Raw genomic sequence first — 23,561 nt, forward strand, 5'->3', positions numbered from 1 at the left:
ATATATTTAGGAAATATTACAGTAGAGTATTTACACGAGTTACCACTAACTGTCTGAAGCTTAACTTATGTTTTCATGCTGAAAAACAAACTCTTATTATTATAAACATGGGGGAGCACTAAACCTGCTGGGATTATACAGCACCTGTGGGAGAAGGGAGATGAAAAGTACTCAGACTTAATGCAGGGAACTGGAGCACAGATCCAATTCCTGTGATCAAGAGCCCCTCAACAGCATCAAGGAACCTCCCTTGAGAGGCTGAAAAACAAAAACATTTATTATAAACTTACTTCAGAAGCTCTTTTTCTCGTTGTTCAAGTTGAAGCATTGCTGCAGACAGCTCTAGGTACAAATCATTAGCAATTACCAGTTTTCGTTCCCAATGCTCACGTATATCCTGCAATTACCAAATTAATGTATTAAAATGAACAGTATTTACAATAATATTAGATTTTTATATGTTTTGATATGTCAGCTGTTAAATGATGCTCACATGATTTTTTTAACACAGTGGCTGTTTCCCACCAAGGCTGAGGCACATGAATATGACAATTTAACTTATCAGACAGTTCTGAACTTAATGGGCATTTTTTTTATCTCACCTGCGCATGTTTGAGCTCATCATGACGCCGTTTCACCAAATCTTCTTCTATACGTGGAATATGTGACCCTCTAGAGTTCATAGATGCCATTTGTTGTCGAATCTCTGCCTTCCATGACATCTGAAAAAGGAAGTTGTGCAACAATGAGCAACAACAACAACAACAAAAAAATCCCCAAATATTTATGGAACATGCAAAATTTCAAAAAGCTCTATTATTCCCACCCAAGATAATCTGTTAAAGAATGATATATTATATCAACATGTAAAGTTGGTTTTATTAACCAATGAAGAATATAATTTCATGAGTAGAGTACTGGTACTCTAATTTACCCAGTGATTAACAACAAAAATAAAAATACAGTGGTACCTTGAGTTACGAACCTAATTCGTTCCAGAAGGCTGTTTGAGTGCCGATATCGAACGAATTTGTTCCCACAAGGAATAATATAAGTTAGATTAGTTCGTTTCAGACTCCCAAAAATGCACTTACAAAAGCACTTACAAAAATACACTTACATAATTGTTCGAGTTGGGAGCTGTTCGAAACTCGAGGTACCACTGTATATTTATATTGTTGCTGTATAACCCATACATGTTTAGCACTTAAACAGATTGTTATCCTTTATTTATATTGATAAGAACTAAAACCCTGAATTAAGCCTGAATACCTTCCATCTGCAACCCCCTCCCAGGCACTGTATAATCCTATGGGTTTAGTGCTCCCCATGATTGTAATAAATATAGAGTTCGCTACTATCAGTGGTTTTGGGTATCCGCGGTAGGGCTTGGAACTTATCCCCCACGGATACAGAGGTCCTACTGTAAATCTTTAAATCATAAAAGAAATTAACCTTAGGGCATTATAAGCTCACCTGGGTTTTAAAATATGTTTCTGGAGGAGTGCTGCGAATTTCTACAGCGGCAATGTCAAGATGCATCAGAATATATTTAAAAGATGGCCTATTTCTAGGTTTACTGTTCCAACACATCTGAACAATTAATCTAAAGCCGTCAGGACAGGTGGAGGGGATGGGTAAATGTAAGGAGTTGGAACCCACACCATAGATGATGGCAGAATTGTCGACGTCACGGTAAGGGATTTCGCAAGTCAGCAGCTCCCATAATACTACACCAAAAGACCTAGAAGAAATACAAATACCAGATAAATCACTGGCAAGCTTTACATACCAATATGCCAACATTTTTTATTATATTTTATAAATTGGATACATGGTTTTAAATGAGCTAATATTTTATTATCTCAATAAGGCAGCATTGTTATATACAAAATAAATATTAAATTTGTTATAGAACAGCATGAAGAGTGTTTCAGAAATCTACCCAAGAATGCTATAATTATTTATGATGTCTAGTTATGGATATCTGTGTTATCAACAATTTTGCACAAAACACGAATATAAAAATAATAATAATTATTACTGATACAATACTTGCTGAACATTGAAATGGTATAAAATACCGACAGGTTGTTTGGTAAGACACATATGAAACAGTTAGGTATCTTTATTTCGAAATGTTTCGCCTACACAGTAGGCTTCTTCAGTTGAGTACAGAAAAGTTTATAGAAGCTGATGGACTGATTACATCGTCTTCAAGTCTGTTCAGCTTCTGTCAACTTTTCTGTACTCGACTGAAGAAGCCTACTGTGTAGGCGAAATGTTTCGAAATAAAGATACCTAACTGTTGCATATATGTCTTACCAAACAATACTTGCTACAAGAGCTTATGAGATACAGTAAACTCGTGATCTAATGAACCTCAATTTAACAGACTTTGCAAATAAAGGACAAAATCCACTGAGTTGACCGATTCAGAAGCAGTGGATAAAGTCTGTTGGTTACAGAATTTTCCATTACTGTTATCACAGCAAAACAACTTCATCTTTAATCTTTATCCACCACAATTACCATCACTGGCCACAAACTCATTCACCCCCTCCCTATCCCTGGTCCATTAAATGGAGGTTTTACAGAACTCTTTCAGCACTTTCTTGTGACTAAAACATTAGAAAATGGAGTATTGAAAGACAAAACTCACCATATATCAACCTTCTCATTACAAGGTTCATTACGAATAACTTCTGGTGCCATCCAGGCCAACGTTCCTGCAAAACTCATTCGCGTGCTGACGTCATTCCACTCTCGGCAAGTTCCAAAATCGCTTATTTTCACTTCTTGATTGCTACCAATGAGGACACTGAAAAGGTCCATAAATAATGAAGTAAACTGTAAACCATTTAAAGGAAAAAAGCAAATGCAATAGATCATTAAGGATATAATTATTGAGAATTATACACATGAATACAGGAGGGACTCACTTTACAGCATTTTGCTAATACAGCAGCTTGCAATTATAACCATTCTTCATTTATTCAAACGTCCTACAATAAATATATTCACCACTCATTATAAGCTAAGGACAAAAATATTTTAAAATAAGTAATAGGTGTATTTTATATGCATATTTTAGGCCTAGCTTTATTATTCACTTAATATATAATAGTGTAAACATGTTATCATGCTTTTATATGCATTTGAAAGTGAAAAAAGGCTATGTTTCATTTCACAGCAGCAGCTTAGAACCTAACCTGCTGTATGACCTGCCTGTACTAAACTGGACTGAAGAAACCTAATATACAGGTGATATGTTTCAGCAATAAAGATACCCAAGTACTGCACATGAAGCTACCTATCCCTTTTCCAGTTTCTGAAAGTGCCATCTTCCTGTTGAAAAAGATACAAAGCACTTACTTTGGGAAATGTTTAATGAAAACATTTTGGGACTTGGACACTCTTAATGTACAGTACAAAAGGATAAGAAAAATATAAGCTCACACTGTCAGGAAGGCACCTAAGCAGAAGAGAAGTTCGGCACCATATCACCTGACTGCTGTGTCTAGTGGTGGGCAGGGTGAAGCTTGTTTGATAATATGTGTGCAAGTCTTTTATACATTTACTTACTATTACCACTATTGCTATTACAACTATTGCTGCTGCTAATACTATTACTAGTATCACTATAATACTAACACTACTATTATTATTACTACCACCACTACTGACCCATTTTCCCTTCTCTTTTTCTGACCTGTATTCTAGTCTTCTCTCCTTTTTCTTGCTGAGTTTTGACTCGATAACGGTCCATAACGGACAAACATTGTTGCGAGTTTCCTCTCAGAAGTGTGGGTTATTCAAATACGAAACCTTGTAAATCATGCACACACACATTTCATTTAAAAAATGAGAAGCCAACATTATACTGTACTATTTAAATCTTACTTTGGACTTTTGAGATCTCTGTGAATGATCTTGTGTTGGTGTAAGTAATTCATTCCCGATGCAATTTCCTTGGCCCAGTTTGCAACTCTATCCGGAGGGATGTCGCGGCCATCCTTGAGGAGGTTGTAGAGTGGGCCATAGGGACAATATTCCATTACAATACAGTAACATGGAGCAGCAGTACATACACCCCTGAAAAGGTAAATCAGTATCTTAACTCCTTATATGTAAATACAGCCAACTGTATATGCATTAACAGAGAATAATTTTGTAAAATCAATTACAAAAGAAAATTCAATTATCTTAGCTGTATTACTGTACTTTGCATTTACAATTCTATCTAGATTCTCCATATAAAAATAAACACATCCTACTGTGTATCCTAAATGCAATATTACTACTGTATATATAAAACCCACTAAATAAATGTCATGCAAAAAAGTTTATGTACTTTTAATAAAATCACACCTGAATTTTATTACAAATATAAGTCTTGGGTATTATAATAATGTACAGTGGACCCCCGCATAACGATTACCTCCGAATGCGACCAATTATATAAGTGTATTTATGTAAGTGCGTTTGTACGTGTATGTTTGTTGGTCTGAAATGGACTAATCTACTTCACATATTTCTTATGGGAACAAATTCGGTCAGTACTGGCACCTGAACATACTTCTGGAGTGAAAAAAATATCGTTAACTGGGGGTCCACTGTATAAGAAACAAGTTGCTTGCAACTTGAACAATCTGCACATGAGACCAATCATCTTTCTTTCAACTACTGAAGGATTCCTTCAGTAGTTGATATAAAGTATCAAATGCAAATCAATAACTTGAAATAAGAGATTTTTTCCTCGAATTTACAGATAATAACATTTTTATTATCAAAATTTTGATACACTGCATTGCACAGATACCCTAATCTAAATGACATTTCACATGATTATAACAGGAATTAGGTCATTATTATCCATGTAAGCATTTATATAAACCCTGTTAATGCTATGTGGCCCATTTCACTTAGTACGTATTTTATTGTTAATACAATAATACAAACTGCCTTACTATGTCCTGAAAGGCTCCCATTCATACATTTTAATTTTGGAAGGTGGAAAAGACTCAGGCATCGTCATAAGATATGTTTTAATGAGCAAATCAACATTTCACTGATAAATCCATCAACAGTATCAGGAATCATATTCTGGAACATATGATAATGTACAAGGACCCCAACAGAAATAAGTCACTTTGACTTTTTTGGGTTATCCTAGGTAATTTACACATATGTTAATATGTATGATAATTGTAGTCACCTGAATTTGTGTAACTGTACTTATGTGTACCTGTACCTAAATAAACTAATAATATTATATTTTTGTATTATTCCTGCCAATCTTACCAGAAAAGAAACAGTATGAGATAATCTCAAAGTAATGGAGGCATATGTAAGTTTATTCAGGTACAAGTATACATAAATACAGTTATATAAATTATCATATAGCAGCATTTGTGTAAGTTTATTCAGGTATACACATATACAGTTACATAGATTATCATACATAGCAGAATATGTGTAAAGTACCTAGGATAACCCAAAAAAGTCAGACAGAGTGACTTATTTCCACTGGGGTCCTTGTAGTATCTTATTATTTAACTTCTTTTTGATTATAATAATAAAAAAATCTTATTATTTAAAGCTTAAAGGTAATAACTGCCAGATAACTACACTCTACACACAGCCTCAACATTGTTCCAAGACTCACATGAACTGAACAATGTTAGGGTGATTCAGTTTCCTCAGGTGGGTTATGTCAGTTTCTTTCTGTTCTCGCACCTTCTTGATGGCCACCCAGGTTCCTCGTAGCTGACCCCTGAACACCGCCCCCTGAGCACCTGAACCAAGCCATTGTAGGTTGGACACTTCCTCGAAGGGAATCTCCCAGTTGTCTGCTGCAAATTGATTTAAACTTCAGCCATAACACAAGCATGCAGTATTGATATGAAATATACGTACTATACTACGTCATTAAATTGTTATTATAATCAAAACTTAGAGCTAAACCTACTGGGGTCAAACAGCACTGCACTACATTAAAATATAATACAGTGGACCCTCGACCAATGATATTAATGCATTCCAGAGAGCTCATTGTTAGATGAAATTATCATTGGTTGAATTAATTTTCCCCATAAGAAATAATGACAATGAAATTAATCTGTTCAAGATATCCAAAAGTATGAAAAAAAATATTTTTACCACATAAAATATACATTTTCCTACACACAAATAGAAGGATAGATGCACAATACATGTATACATATGTATGCTGGTTCTCCCTTACCATGAAAACTTGATTGATATGTCTTCTTTTCTTAAGACTTTTAATATCAAAGTTGTATTTCAAAATCTTGATACAGTAAAAAAAAATTTTGATAAAGAATTCCCCCAAAATGCTGACAGATGTGTCTATAAGATTCCTTGTAAAATTTGGGACAAAGTTTATTAGGGTCAAACTGGTAAAAGTCTCGAACTAAGATTAAAACAACATAAATATAGCACTAGAACTGGACAAGATTCCAATGCTCTATTTATTCATGTGAGAGATTTTAACCATCGAATTGATTTTCAAAAAGTTGAGAAAGTTGTATCAAGCAAGTCCATGGTCGATAGAAATATATAATTGAATCTCACTTCATAAAAAGCAGTTTTAAAAATAATATGAGTATTTCTGTTGGTTTATATAAATTAGATCCATTTATAATTAATAGAATTTGGGAAGAGTTTAATAATACATTGGACAAATAATAAATCTTAATTCTTGGGTAGAATAGTTTGTTTGTGGGTTGCCGTGAAGGACCTGTCTAGTTGGGCCAGCAGGCCTGCTGCAGTGTTCTCTTTCTCATGAGTCGCGTTTCATCGCACGTCAGATGTTGCTTTGTTGTGGGATGTGATGGTGAGGTGCGGTCTAGACTCTTTATATGCCTTCCTTTGATGTATTACTTTTATTGTTCCTTGATAATGTGAGTAGTCACGAAAGCGCTTGGAATTTCACTATTCTTTCACAGTGGTTGTTTTGCATATGTACATTGTGTAATGAAGAATAAATGACACTTACCTTTATTGAGGATGTGGTGATGAGTGATGGGATGGGAGGAGGGGAGATGAATGTTAGTGTTTTTTGGAAGGGGAATCCCCTTCCATGAGGACTTGATGAAGCAAGTCTTTTTCAGGGGTTACTTCCCTTCTTTGTTTTTTAATGCCACTAGGACCAGCTTGAGAGTCATTGGACCTCTGTCGCACCAAAAATCTGTCCATAGAGCTCTGTACCTCGCGTTCCTTTAAGATTTTCCTAAAATGGGCCACAACATTGTCATTGTAATAGTCACCAACACGGCTTGCAATAGCTGTGTTAGGGTGATTTTCATCCATAAAGGTTTGGATGTCAACCCACTCTGAACACATTTCCTTAATCTTTGAAGAAGGCAACTTCCTTAATTTCTTTCTCCCCTCCTCTGAAGCAATTTCCTCAGTTGTGGCCTCTTGCTGTTGCAGATGCTCTTGCAGCTCATCAGTGGTTAGTTCTTCATGGTCGTCCACCACCAACTCTTCCACATCCTCCCCACTAACCTCCAACCCCAAGGACTTCCCCAATGTCACAATAGATTCCACAACTGGCATAGGCTTCTCAGGGTTAGCACTCCCAGGCTTGTGTCCTGGGAGTGTGTTTTCCTCCTGTGTAATGTAGGTCCTGTTTGGCATTTTCTTCTAAAACAGACCTGTTTCGTCACAATTAAACACTTGTTGGGGCTTCAATCCATCAGCCTCTATGTACTCCTTGAATTCCTGCACATATTTTTCAGCCGTTTTTTTGTCCGAACTGGCAGCCTCACCATGCCTTATCACACATGTGTGCCACTACGATTCTTGAATCTCTCAAACCAACCTTTGCTGGCCTTAAATTCACTCACATCACCACTAGTTGCAGGCATTTTTTTAATTAAATCGTCATGCAACTGCCTTGCTTTTTCACATATGATCGCTTGAGAGATGCTATCTCCCGATATCTGTTTTTCGTTTATCCACACCAATAAGTCTCTCAACATCTTCGAGTACTTGCGATCTCTGTTTCGAAAACATACTTGCACCTTTTGCAACAACAGCTTCCTTAATTGCCTTTTTGTTAGCCAAGATAGTAGCGATGGTTGATTGGGGTTTGTTATACAACCTGGCCAGCTCTGAGACACATATTCCTGTTTCATACTTTGTGATGATCTCCTTCTTCATTTCAATTGTAATTCTCACCCTTTTTACCACAGGGTTAGCACTAGAAGCTTTCCTGGGGCCCATGGTGGCTTATTTTGCAGTTACAAGCAATAAAAACGCTGGAATAACACAAAATGTGCCGAATGTATGCATGGATGCGACCTCACTAACACTAACTGAAGGCAGGACAGCTAAGGCGCTCAGGCCAGACTGGACACGTGGACTGGTCTGAGAGGAATCATGTTGGAGTTTTTCATCGTTGGTCGGGCCAAAAATTTTATGTTCAAACGCTTCGTTAGTCAAATTTATCGCTAAATGATGCCTTCGTTGGTCGGGGGTCCACTGTATGCTGTATATAATGTACAGTGTATATATATATATATATATATATATATATATATATATATATATATATATATATATATATATATATATATATATATATATATATATTATTTTATATATATATATATATATATATATATATATATATATATATATATATATATATATATATATATATATATATGTCATGCCGAATAGGCAGAACTTGCGATCTTGGCTTAAATAGCAACGTTCATCTTGCCATATAGGACAAGTGAAAATTTGTGTATGCAATAATTTCGCCAAAATCATTCTGAACCTAACGAAAAAAATATATTTCACTGTGTTTATTTAGTATTAAATTATTGTAAACAAATCTAAAATATATTTAGTTGGGTTAGGCTAAAATAAATTGTTCTTGTTATAATAAGGTTAGGTAAGTTTTCTAAGTTCCTTTTGGTGCAAAATTATAAATTTTTACATCAACATTAATGAAAAAAATATATCTTTAAACGTGTAAGAGAAAATTTTAGAAAGGACTTAATTTTAAATGAGTTCTTGCTAATTGACCAGTTTTACATATTCGGCACGACATATATATATATATATATATATATATATATGTATATATACATATATATATATATACATTATTTTTTATTATTATCACACTGGCCGATTTCCACCAAGGCAGGGTGGCCCGAAAAAGAAAAACTTTCACCATCATTCACTCCATCACTGTCTTGCCAGAAGGGTGCTTTACACTACAGTTTTTAAACTGCAACATTAACACCCCTCCTTCAGAGTGCAGGCACTGTACTTCCCATCTCCAGGACTCAAGTCCGGCCTGCCGGTTTCCCTGAACCCCTTCATAAATGTTACTTTGCTCACACTCCAACAGCACGTCAAGTATTAAAAACCATTTGTCTCCATTCACTCCTATCAAACACGCTCACGCATGCCTGCTGGAAGTCCAAGCCCCTCGCACACAAAACCTCCTTTACTCCCTCCCTCCAACCTTTCCTAGGCCGACCCCTACCCCGCCTTCCTTCCACTACAGACTGATACACTCTTGAAGTTATTCTGTTTCGCTCCATTCTCTCCACATGTCCGAACCACCTCAACAACCCTTCCTCAGCCCTCTGGACAACAGTTTTGGTAATCCTGCACCTCCTCCTAACTTCCAAACTACGAATTCTCTGCATTATATTCACACCACACATTGCTCTCAGACATGACATCTCCTCTGCCTCCAGCCTTCTCCTCGCTGCAACATTCATCACCCATGCTTCACACCCATATAAGAGCGTTGGTAAAACTATACTCTCATACATTCCCCTCTTTGCCTCCAAGGACAAAGTTCTTTGTCTCCACAGACTCCTAAGTGCACCACTCACCCTTTTCCCCTCATCAATTCTATGATTCACCTCATCTTTCATAGACCCATCCGCTGACACGTCCACTCCCAAATATCTGAATACATTCACCTCCTCCATACTCTCTCCCTCCAATCTGATATCCAAACTTTCATCACCTAATCTTTTTGTTATCCTTATAACCTTACTCTTTCCTGTATTCACTTTTAATTTTCTTCTTTTGCACACCCTACCAAATTCATCCACTAATCTCTGTAACTTCTCTTCAGAATCTCCCAAGAGCACAGTGTCATCAGCAAAGAGCAACTGTGACAACTCCCACTTTATGTGTGATTCTTTATCTTTTAACTCCACGCCTCTTGCCAAGACCCTCGCATTTACTTCTCTTACAACCCCATCTATAAATATATTAAACAACCATGGTGACATCCCACATCCTTGTCTAAGGCCTACTTTTACTGGGAAATAATTTCCCTCTTTCCTACATACTCTAACTTGAGCCTCACTATCCTCGTAAAAACTCTTCACTGCTTTCAGTAACCTACCTCCTACACCATACACCTGCAACATCTGCCACATTGCCCCCCTATCCACCCTGTCATACAACTTTTCCAAATCCATAAATGCCACAAAGATCTCTTTAGCCTTATCTAAATACTGTTCACTTATATGTTTCACTGCAAACACCTGGTCCACACACCCCCTACCTTTCCTAAAGCCTCCTTGTTCATCTGCTATCCTATTCTCCGTCTTACTCTTAATTCTTTCAATAATAACTCTACCATACACTTCGCCAGGTATACTCAACAGACTTATCCCCCTATAATTTTTGCACTCTCTTTTATCCCCTTTGCCTTTATACAAAGGAACTATGCATGCTCTCTGCCAATCCCTAGGTACCTTACCCTCTTCCATACATTTATTAAATAATTGCACCAACCACTCCAAAACTATATCCCCACCTGCTTTTAACATTTCTATCTTTATCCCATCAATCCCGGCTGCCTTACCCCCTTTCATTTTACCTACTGCTCACGAACTTCCCCCACACTCACAACTGGCTCTTCCTCACTCCTACAAGATGTTGTTCCTCCTTGCCCTATACACGAAATCACAGCTTCCCTATCTTCATCAACATTTAACAATTCCTCAAAATATTCCCTCCATCTTTCCAATACCTCTAACTCTCCATTTAATAACTCTCCTCTCCTATTTTTAACTGACAAATCCATTTGTTCTCTAGGCTTTCTTAACTTGTTTATCTCACTCCAAAACTTTTTCTTATTTTCAACAAAATTTGTTGATAACATCTCACCCACTCTCTCATTTGCTCTCTTTTTACATTGCTTCACCACTCTCTTAACCTCTCTCTTTTTCTCCATATACTCTTCCCTCCTTGCATCACTTCTACTTTGTAAAAACTTCTCATATGCTAACTTTTTCTCCCTTACTACTCTCTTCACATCATCATTCCACCAATCGCTCCTCTTCCCTCCCGCACCCACTTTAATGTAACCACAAACTTCTGCTGAACACTCTAACACTACATTTTTAAACCTACCCCATACCTCTTCGATCCCATTGCCTATGCTCTCATTAGCCCATCTATCCTCCAATAGCTGTTTATATCTTACCCTAACTGCCTCCTCTTTTAGTTTATAAACCTTCACCTCTCTCTTCCCTGATGCTTCTATTCTCCTTGTATCCCATCTACCTTTTACTCTCAGTGTAGCTACAACTAGAAAGTGATCTGATATATCTGTGGCCCCTCTATAAACATGTACATCCTGAAGTCTACTCAACAGTCTTTTATCTACCAATACATAATCCAACAAACTACTGTCATTTTGCCCTACATCATATCTTGTATACTTATTTATCCTCTTTTTCTTAAAATATGTATTACCTATAACTAAACCCCTTTCTATACAAAGTTCAATCAAAGGGCTCCCATTATCATTTACACCTGGCACCCCAAACTTACCTACCACACCCTCTCTAAAAGTTTCTCCTACTTTAGCATTCAGGTCCCCTACCACAATTACTCTCTCACTTGGTTCAAAGGCTCCTATACATTCACTTAACATCTCCCAAAATCTCTCTCTCCTCTGCATTCCTCTCTTCTCCAGGTGCATACACGCTTATTATGACCCACTTCTCGCATCCAACCTTTACTTTAATCCACATAATTCTTGAATTTACACATTCATATTCTCTTTTCTCCTTCCATAACTGATCCTTCAACATTACATACATATATATATATATATATATATATATATATATATATATATATATATATATATATATATATATATATATATATATATATATATATATATATATATATGTATATATATATATGTATGTATGTATGTATGTATGTATGTATGTATGTATGTATGTATGTATGTATGTATGTATGTATGTATGTATGTATGTATGTATGTATGTATGTATTATAACTGAAGAAATATAATTCATATCACATGGGAAAGAATAGTGATCTTTTGGCATTGAATGACCCCTTAAGAGAGGTTCTTTAGTGCTGGTGAGGGGCTGTTGATCTAAGTAACTGAATCAATGCTCCAATCCCTTGAATCAAACCTGAATGCCTTCCATTACCACGGGTGTAGCATCCCCCCCATGAATGTAATAATAATAAGGCATTAATTGAAGTAAATGTCATTGTGTAACAAATCAATTACCATCATCAGGATTCATTTCTGGAACATAAAACACCGTACAAACCATAATAAGTCACTAAAAATACAATAAAATATTATCCCAAGCTACACAGAAGAAATTTACATCTTATCTGAATTAGAAGGTCACTCTCCAAGACACATCACAACATTGAATATAAACAGAAAACTTATTAAAATAGGGTAAACTGTGATAAATTCAAAGTAAACACTGAATCCTTACCATCGAGTCCAGGTTTAAGTTGTTTAATAACAATAATAATAATAATAATAATAATAATAATAATAATAATAATAATAATAATAATAATAATAATAATAATAATAATAATAATAATAATAAAATATCTTTATTTCTACAGGTACATGTACATACAGGCCTAACTGACGTACTACTACATAGAAAACCGCTTGTGCAGAGCATTTCGGGCAAATTAAGTCAGTTTTGTCCCAGGATGCGACCCACACCAGTCGATTAACATCCAGACACCCATTATTACTGATGGGTGAACATGGAAAACCAGTGTAAGGAAACACGCCCAATGTTTCCTACCCCATCTAAAATTCTTAAATCCTAAGTATTCTGTACCTTAACTATAATTTTAAACTCATGTGGACTCTGGGCATGATTCTGGGATTCAGAATGAATTCTGATAGTTGAGTGATCAAAGTCTCTTGATCATAGGAAACAGAGACGCCCTTCTCTTTCTTGGCTCTGATCTGACAGCCTTCATTTAAGGAAATATTGTAGGATCACTATACGCTTCAGCACTTCCCCATGAATGCATTAATAGTAATATAAACACTAGTAAATTTCAGGAGCAAACCTTCATGAAGAAGAAAAAAGAAGACAATGGAGAGTACTATACATTTCGGCGTAAAACTGAAGCCAGAATAGTCTTTAAAACTAAAAATAAAAAAAAAAAGTGAACTCACTCTGTGCTTGTTTCTCGCTGAGCGCCGCCTTTCCGATGATGGTCCAGACAGGTCTGAGACAGCCGATGATTCCCTCGAACCAGTTGACCCTGTGACCGTCCCTGTACCTGACCTGGACCCCCGTGGGAGAGTCAGGACTCATGTCCTCGCAACCTTCCTGCTGCAGGCGAGGGCAGGGTTCCAGGGGCGTGGAGCGCTGTGAGTGGAGCTGCAGGTTGTGAAGCTCCTCCTCCATCCGCAGCATACTGGGGAAGCGAAGTTTACATATATCACTACTTATGGTAAACTCTTTCCTGTGGATATAATAGCTGTCTTGAAGCCTGGCTGTAAGGGTACTGTCCTAGCAGACGAAGGATCGAACCTCAATCACTCTTTGTGCTGAATAACTTACATATTCTTAACACTATATATAAATATATAAGTGCAAATGAAATACTAACTGTAAATGTAATACACCTAAATCCCTGGGGCTGCCTGGGCACCCTTGAACTGTGTTCCATGTAATGTGGGCCAGAGAGAGATGCATCATGATTTACACCTACAAAGTTCTGGAGGGACTGGTCCCAAAATTTGTAAACCGAAATTACTCCCTGCAAGAGCAAGAGGCTTGGCAGATAGTGCAAAATACCTCCACTGAAAAGCAAGGGTGCAGTGAACACACTAAGAGATGAGTCAAAACTGGTAAATGTTATGGAACAAAGATTGTTAGGCACCCTCCCTTCAAAAGGAAACTGGATAGACTCCTGAAGTTAGCTCATCGGCTGGGCTGTGGTGCCTATGCTGAATTGCATGCAACTAGCACCACCAACAGCTTGACTGGTCAGACCATCAACTAGAAGGCTTGATCTGGGACTGGGCAGCAGGGGCGATCACCACCAGAACTGCCTTCATATTGCTTTTAATATAATAATAATAATCATCAATGCCAGAGCTGTATGGGCCATACAGGTTTACTGTTTGCTTTATAATAATAATAATAATAATAATAATAATAATAATAATAATAATAATAATAATAATCTGAACCTTATATCTTAGTATCCTTTCCAAGAGGTAACATAACGTCAGCACACGCTGATTTCTTAGTGCCACCCTTGAAGGGCCTTGCAAGGAGGAGGGAGGAATATTTGTTGCTGGTTATGGGCTGCAGCTAACACTCTGAGGTCTTCAGTGATTATCCTGGGATTACCATTTCCACGAATTTCTTGTTCTTGTTGGCTAGCAGAACCAAGCCTCCTCTGCCTCTCATCATATAGTATCCTCCTGTGGAAGACCGCATCCGTTATCACTTTCTTTATCTGGGTACCCGTGACTTCGATACGATAAGGCTCCGATGTTCGTAAAATTAGTAATTTATATTGCTGATCTTGGACGAGGTTTCATTTATGTACATATATGCTGTATTTTGATGTGTGTTCAGTCATTATAGTGTGAGGGAGATATTTACTGGGGAAGGGCAGAAGTGTAATACATTGAGTTTAGAGGAGATACAGTTTGAAGGAGGGTATGGGTGTGAGTGCTAAGCAAGACATATGTGCCTTTGAGAGCAGGAAGAGGAGGGTATAGGTGGAGTGGAAGGAAAAGAGGTGGATGGAGGGAGCGGGAAAGGGGGAGGGGGCCATGACAAATAAAAATGATAGATGGGAAGGGGTGCAAAGGATAGGAATTAGGGTGAAATCTGGCAGAGGTAGCAATAGGGGTAAAAATGGAAGGAATAGATATCGAGTGGGTGAGGATAGTAGTGGTGGTGGTGGTGGTGGTGGTGGTGGTGGCGGTGGCGGTGGCGGTGGCGGTGGCGGTGGCGGTGGTGGTGGAGTGTGTGCGTGTAATTACCTATATTTAGTTAAATTACCAGAGTTACGCTCATGGTGCCCCCCTTCATTTTTTTCATAATTAGTTTTAAACTTTGCCGCAATTTGCACAAACAACCTTCTCCTGGAGCACGTTCCACCCAGCAAACATAGTCGGTAAATGATTCCCGTAACTTTCTTGCCACCACCTTCGGCAATATGTAATAATAATAATAATAATAATAATAATAATAATAATAATAATAATAATAATAATAATAATAATAATAATAATAATAATAATAATAATAATTATTATTATTATTATTATTATTATTATTAATATTATTATTATTATTATTATTAAAGTATGGTTATGTAGAGCATTTCGGGTAACTTAGATTAATCTTCTCCCCCAGGATGCGCCCCAAAACAGTCGACTAACACCCAGGTACCTACTTACTGCTAGGTGAACAGGGGCAACAGGTGTAAGGAAACATGCACAACGTTTCCATCTGTGTCGGGGATCGATCCCGGACCCTCAGTGTGAGCTGAGGACGCTGTCAACCAAGCCACGAGCAACCACAAGAATGTGTTACCTAATAACGACAAAAGATGAGGAATAAGATACACGCAACACCTGCAGTACCATTATCGGAAGACGTATCAAATAAAGATACTGGACAGATGTTGCATACGTGTCTTATTTCTAAAAAAAAAAAATGTATTTAGATACAATTACACAATCTTTGAATGACCACAATTGTCTTACGTTATAATATATGAGTAAATTACCTAGCATAATCGACACCATGCCTAACCCTTCTAGGGTAGGGTAGGTGCCTGAGCCCGAGCCTTTAGCTCATAAGACTGTCATTCCCATTTGCCCCCTTGGGGCGGGGATGGCAGACCAGAGAGGCCTAGCTTGTGGCTAGGCCTGGGGACAGTTGGTCCCAAAGATGAGGAGGTACTTGTGCCTCCTCCCATGGGAGACTTAGGTCTCAGACACTCCCTAAAGAGGGAGCCAAGGCCGGGCCACCACTTGGAAAAGGCCCGGGCCGGGAGAATACCGGCTAATCTTTAATAATAATAATAATACCTAGCATAACGTTCCCTTCCAGAAAAAAAACAGTCACTTATTTTCTCTTAGTTATTTGCACAAGTACATCATACAACGTATACAGACCATAGTTGATATGAGTGACATACTATATAGAAAGCTCCTAATTATGCAGAGCATTTCTGGCAAATTTGGTTAATTTTGCCACAGGATGCGACCCACACCAGTCGGCTAACACCCAGGTACCTATTTACTGCTAGGTGAACAGAAAGAGCAAGTGTCTTAAGGAAACACGCCCTAATGGTTCCACTCATACCGGGGATCGAACCACGGACCTCAGTGCATGAGCTGAGTGCGCTACCAACCGAGCTACGGGACACCTTAAATTTAACACTACCTCTTCTTCAACATTCTAAGATAGGTAAATTTGTGGTTCCAGCCATTCTTCATTGGTTTCCACTGTAATGTATATCTCTAGACTTAATACACACAGTAGCCACTTTGTTAGGTACACCTGTTCGCTACTGTAAATATCTTATCAGCCAATCACTTGGCAGCACCCCATTGCCTAGAAGCATGAAGACATAGTCAAGTTGTTCAGATGCTGCTGAGACCGAACATCTGAGTAGGGAAGTAATGTGATTAAAGTGATTTTGAGTGTTTAGTGTTGGTGCCAGACGGGATGGTTAGTGTATCTCAGAAACTGCTGCTCTCTGTGGATTTTTACGAATAAATATTCTTCATCTTGTCATCATTGTATGTCAGTATTGTGATGTTACTTTGGTTGTCAATGGTATGTTGCAGAAAGTGGTGTTAAAAATAGAGACCATCCAGTAAGAGGCATTTCAATGGGTAAAAACGACTTGATAACGAGAGGTCAGAGGAGACTGGTTCAGGCTGACAGGAAGGTGACAGTAACTCAAATAACCAGGCGTTACAACAGGGGTATGCAGAAGATCATATCTGAGTACACAACACGTTGAACCTTGAAGTGGATGGTCCTTTTGTGTTGTGTATCTTGTGTTCACTCTGAGTTATTCATTCTTTCCATATCAGAGCAGTTGGAATTTTCTCACCATTAAATAATATGTTAATAATAATAATAATTTAGTACATCTGCTCAATTTGCAAGTCTTCTTGTAAGTTTTTATTTATTTTGATTCTACATTTACCTGAAACATCGATTCATCTTGAGGTTCCTCAACCTGTATTCCCTGGAACGCAGGCGGGAGAGATACATGATTATATACACCTGGAAAATCCTAGAGGGACTAGTACCGAACTTGCACACGAAAATCACTCACTACGAAAGCAAAAGACTTGGCAGACGATGCAACATCCCCCCAATGAAAAGCAGGGGTGTCACTAGCACGTTAAGAGACCATACAATAAGTGTCAGGGGCCCGAGACTGTTCAACTGCCTCCCAGCATACATAAGGGGGATTACCAACAGACCCCTGGCAGTCTTCAAGCTGGCACTGGACAAGCACCTAAAGTCAGTTCCGGATCAGCCGGGCTGTGGCTCGTACGTTGGTTTGCGTGCAGCCAGCAGTAACAGCCTGGTTGATCAGGCTCTGATCCACCAGGAGACCTGGTCACAGACCGGGCCGCGGGGGCGTTGACCCCCGGAACTCTCTCCAGGTAAACTCCAGGTCATCTATACGATTTTAACACTTTCTCGCGAATATATTACTGCTAATATTATTACTGTTACTGCTGCTGCTACTACTACTACTACTACTACTACTACTACTACTACTACTACTACTACTACTACTACTACTACTACTACTACTACTACTACTACTACTACTAATAATAATAATAATAATAATAATAATAATAATAATAATAAGAAGAAGAAGAAGAAGAAGAAGAAGAAGAAGAAGAAGAAGAAAGAAGAATGACACATTAGATACATCCTGACAAGCACTGATCCTTGTGGTACCCCACTGGTAAGCTCCGCCATGTGATCGCATTTCCTTTCTTAACGCATTTCACATTTTTCTTTAACATAGAAAGTTTTTTTTTCACCCAGTCTAACAGCTTACTCTTTGTATGTTTTGTATTGTTCATTATCAAGTTATCTTATAGTGAGAAGACTTGTAACAAAAAAAATATTATACAAATAAATGGACATCAATTAATGTAACATTCTTGTCCTTGTGTGTGTGTGTGTGTGTGTGTGTGTGTGTGTGTGTGTGTGTGTGTGTGTGTGTGTGTGTGTGTGTGTCTGTGTGTGTGTGTGTGTGTGTGTGTGTCTGTGTGTGTGTGTATGTGTATGTGTGTGTGTGTGTGTGTGTGTGTGTGTGTGTGTGTGTGTGTGTGTGTGTGTGTGTGTGTGTGTGTGTGTCTGTGTGTGTGTCTGTGTGTGTGTGTGTGTGTGTGTGTGTGTGTGTCTGTGTCTGTGTGTGTGTGTATGTGTATGTGTGTGTGTGTGTGTGTGTGTGTGTGTGTGTGTGTGTGTGTGTGTGTGTGTGTGTGTGTGTGTGTGTATGTGTGTGTGTGTGTGTGTGTGTGTGTGTGTGTGTGTGTGTGTGTGTGTGTGTGTGTGTGTGTGTGTGTGTGTGTGTGTATGTGTGTGTGTGTGTGTGTGTGTGTGTGTGTTCATAAATCACATCATTACTTACCCTTTATTACGTCTTCTTAGCACAAAATCCATTATTCTTCTTCGGTAATTAATTATCAGTCCAACTGTATCATCCAACACTCAGGTAATATTTCCGAATAAATGCTTTACCATAGTCCTTACGTCTCAACGCTAATAAGCACAGATATCAGCACTAACCACCAGTCACATTGTTAACACGGGTTGACTGTCTCAGCAGCAGTTACCTCAGCAGTTCACCTGTGTGAAGGTGTCTGTGTACTACCTGTCCCTCGCGCACTGCGCATCTCAAACTCACAAATTATTGAAGGTCGCCCCTGGACTTGAACAAACCCAGCCAGCTTGACAACAGTCCTCACTTCTTGAAACGTGTGTTGATTTATATACAGTTCGTTTTCTACACAAGTTAGGGCTCATTTATCAATAACAGAGCCACATTCCTTCTCCAATACCTTCAAATCCTGATGATAATTAATAACCTACATTCACAGTTTTTATTTTTTCCTAACTACTAGTAATAACCACCTATTATATGTGCCTTATTCGCAAAGGGCATGAGCATATCTCCAAAGTCTTAGGATTAGTAGAGAGCAGCCAGGCTCCAGGAACTGACAGCTCTGTAGTGGGTCACGCTATGTGGTTCCTGGAAGTGCAGTGGGCTGGTGTGGACCTCAGTATACATCTCTCACTACACATACACACGCGCCACTCCATTCACTTGTAACAAAGGTCATTATTTTGCTTTATGAAGACATTACAATGTGATTGTCCAGTATTGCGTTCTACCTTCTGGTAAACTTCTTGTTCTGTTCTGAAATTTAATGTAAAGTTTATGTCTTATTTCTGTAAGTTACATTCATGTTTTTGCGATCGTATACGCACTTAGTCGCACAAAACCCGTCTTGTAATTTTAATATACTTTTGTCATCTATTGTAGGTATTGTATGCAGAGGTCGAAGCTCAAGACAGTCTGGACACGGTCTTACATATACCTTAATGAACAAATACTTTTAATTCTCGGTACTCGTAGCATAAATTTTCTTTCATGTACTACCCGGCATAAGGCGTGCATGTGTATACGTTTATTGTCATACATCAACGTATTGTATATAATCACAGATTACACTTAAATCATTCTAGGAAATCCTTAAACCATAGTGTTTTATAAGCAAAATATCCCAGTGAACAGACTTGCATCTGGATTCACTGATCCTTACAAAGTTTGACACTGTACTAAGCATATAGCATGTTAATCACTGGAAGTCTTGTTTGTATAAAACCCGCCAGATTCAATATAAAGATGATGATCGTCATAACAGTAACTTAAAACTTAAACCTGTGAAGCACAGCAGGGCAAACTTTAAACCTGAAGTCTGTATTCGTGACACTTGGCGGTCAGTGTAAGCGTTACTGCGAACACAGGTTGCGTATCACATGACTTCAGGAGGTCACGAAAGGTCACCAACCTGCTAGCGTGTCACAACTTTGTCTGGCTTCCTCACAAACTTCCGGTTAAACATCATTAAGATACTTCTGGTTCCTCCACCACTGGTTACGCCATTATTTCCCCTTTTTCCCAACTCATTGCAGATTATAAAGGACACTCAGACTTCGCTATTAATTCATAGATAGAAGATTGAAACAAACTTTGGTACAATGAATACTCAACAAATTACAAATAAACGCGATCCACAGCCAGGGGCTGTCCAGGTATACCATTAAAATTTGTCATCCAATTGTGAAAAAAAAACTTTTGTATCATGTGGAAATAAAGTATTTTTTATTTATAATTTGCAAAAATGTGGTAACATGTGTTTGAGGACCATCCTTGGCAGCCTACAGGTGAGAAGCTCCGGCAAATTAGACTTTGTCAAGGCTGAAATGAAGCCTAGGACTAGGCTCAGGCTTTAAGTCCGATTTTTCTATTTGAAGTTGCAATAATATACCGTACTTGACAGACTTAATATATATAAAATGGGTTATATAACACTACTCTTGATTTCTGTTTACGAATTTTTTTTTAAATTTGTAGACTATGGGAGAACCCAAACAATATTACCATGGCGCTGGGCTCCTTAATAACCATATTTTTTTAAAAGGGCGGATTGGTAAGCCAGCTGAAGGCCTCGGTCAGATCACCGAAATCTCCAGCTGCGGGGCATCGTGTAACTGAGACCCGCGTCAGGAAACACTTGTCCTGTTTCCTGACAAACCTGACCTAACTTAACCTAAGAACAGGTTAATAATATGGTTCTTCATTCTAAAGGAGGAAGGGAGTAGGAATGTCTTGATGCTGATGAGTGACTTTTGATCCAAGGAACTAGAACTATCCAACACTTCCATGGATTAAAAATAATTACCTCCCATCCCTCAGCCGGTCTATGGCACATTATACTGTTTATGGCGTTTCATTACGAAGACGTTTCGTCTTACCTGGTGGGCGAAACATCTCAACAAAACGCCATAAGCCACATATATTGTGTCTTACTAACCTGACTTGTACTCGCTGGTACGCAGGCGAGAGAGATACATCATATTCTACACCTGGAAAATCCTAGAGGGATGGTCCCTAATCTGCACACAGAAATCACTCCCTACGAAAGCAAAAGACTTGGCAGGCGATGCAACATACCCCCAGTGAAAAGTAGGGGCGCCATTAGTACACTAAGAGAAAACGCCATAAGTGTCCGGGGCCCAAGACTGTTCAACAGCCTCCTACCAGGCATAAGGGGAATTACCAGTAGACCCCTGGTTGTCTTCAAGAGAGAGCTGGGCAGATAATTAAAGTCGGTGCCTGATCAGCCGGGCTGTGGTTCATACGTTGGACTACGTGCGGCCAGGAGTAACAGCCTAACTGAACAGGCCCTGATCCACAGGGAGGCCTGGTCGTGGACCGGGCCGCGGGGGCGTTGATCCCCGGAATACCCTCCAGGTAGGTAGGTATAATACACATTGATGTTCATGTTGTATGACCTCTTCGGGATCATACTAAGTCATAACACAACAGGTGAAAAATCTTTGGGAACCTTTCCGTGTCAATAGCTAATAAATTCCTCCCAGAGAACGTCGTAACAGATCTCGGTTCCCAGTTTGCAAATTTCAACAATATATGTTGCAAGCCTCCGTGAAACATTGTATGTGGTGTGTATTATGTCTTTGTATTGTATTGATAAAGTCACTGGATTGCGAAAAGTCTACTTATACAGAAACCCAGATGTGCATGTGTCTAATTCTTTATGGTACATGTATGGCATACACTACCGACAATATGTAGAATAAGACACACGTACAATGTCTGGGTATCTTCACTGTAGACGTTTCGTCATCCAGTGGCTTTTATCAATACAAATTCGAGGACAAAATTGGAAGACAGTAGAACTATATACAAAAGATGAGGTAATTAGTCCCTCAGCCTGGAGTCGAAGTGTTCCGTCCGATGGATTGAACATTTCTACTCCAGGCTGAGAGACTGATTACCTCAAACTCCTCCTCGTCTTCCACGTTTCTCCGCAGTGGACTGAAGAAGCCACTGGCTGGCGAAACGTTTCCACAACAAAGATACCCAAGTGTTGCATAATGTCTATTAACTCATCAACCCACACACCGTGGTATTACCATCATCACGTACAAAACACACTACTACGGTCTTGAGGAAGGACTGTTACGCTCTGCAAGCATCACTGGCCTGAGACACACACACACTAGCTGGTCGATGCTCACTCACATTGGCACCATCAACAAACAAAACAGTTCCAGGTACTATAAAAACTCGTATCATAGCTTCAGTTACTTCCTTATTTTATTTCCAGGCGCCTCCATTGATTTTAACCCTTTGTGCGACACAGCGATCTCCCGAAGTGACCTTTATTGTTCCCGCTCTGGTCAGTGAACCTCAGAGTAATGTCCTTCAACTTGACCGAGCTGGCACAGGCAGCAGTTCAGCATTATAGATCCATAATAGCAGCGGCATTCACTGTCTCTACTGCGGTGTATCATTAACAATAACACTGCTGTGGTCTCTTATGTCCTAATAGAATTTGTTGACATAATTCGCAAGCCAAATCGGTGTATTTCACAACTGACTCCCTCCATTTTTCGTACATAATATTTGGAATCACGATCCAGTGTTGGAGCATCTTAGTTCCATGATATCGCCAGGGAGGAGCCAAAGAGAGTGACACAAGATATTGTAATGTTCATGCCACAGGTCGAGCACCACCAGCACCACCACAACAACAACCAAGCTACCAGCAGTGAAGGTGGAATGTGGGATGATGCGTGCGCACCTCACGTGCTTCACCACCACTAACACTACCACCCCTACCACCATCTCTGCTACACTGCCAACTATCAACATCACGTTATCGGGGGTCACCAGTACCACAGTGGTAAGAACATTCTGCTGACAACTGCATGGAGTAGGATGATATTCAGGCGAAACGTATGGGCAAGTTTCCTTACACCCAGAAAGAGCCAAAAGCCACAATACCGTGACAAATAACCCGCACATATGTGAGAAAACCTTACGACGACGTTTCGGACCAGCCTGGACCATTTACAAAGTCACACAAACAAAAAGAGGCGTGCAGCAGG

The 23,561-nt window shown here is 38.8% G+C and overlaps 1 protein-coding gene across 16 annotated transcripts in view; it reads right to left on the reverse strand.

The window, feature by feature from the left end:
• Positions 1–23,561, reverse strand: part of wnd (Mitogen-activated protein kinase kinase kinase 13 wallenda) — a 216,016-nt gene that overhangs the window by 17,920 nt on the left and 174,535 nt on the right. For 11 of the 16 annotated variants that reach the window (XM_070082208.1, XM_070082211.1, XM_070082212.1 and 8 more), the window contains 7 exons: positions 13,511–13,755; positions 5,669–5,855; positions 3,904–4,095; positions 2,663–2,821; positions 1,477–1,744; positions 603–722; positions 291–397 (listed from right to left, as the gene is read on the reverse strand). In XM_070082208.1, the coding sequence (XP_069938309.1) occupies positions 291–397; positions 603–722; positions 1,477–1,744; positions 2,663–2,821; positions 3,904–4,095; positions 5,669–5,855; positions 13,511–13,755 (1,278 nt within the window). Of the gene's footprint in view, positions 1–290; positions 398–602; positions 723–1,476; positions 1,745–2,662; positions 2,822–3,903; positions 4,096–5,668; positions 5,856–13,510; positions 13,756–18,990; positions 19,780–23,069; positions 23,415–23,561 lie in introns of those variants that run through there. The other 5 variants (XM_070082217.1, XM_070082218.1, XM_070082216.1 and 2 more) reach the window with 4 other exon arrangements.

The sequence above is a fragment of the Cherax quadricarinatus genome, chromosome 7, assembly GCF_038502225.1.
Source record: "Cherax quadricarinatus isolate ZL_2023a chromosome 7, ASM3850222v1, whole genome shotgun sequence".
NCBI lineage: Eukaryota > Metazoa > Arthropoda > Malacostraca > Decapoda > Parastacidae > Cherax > Cherax quadricarinatus.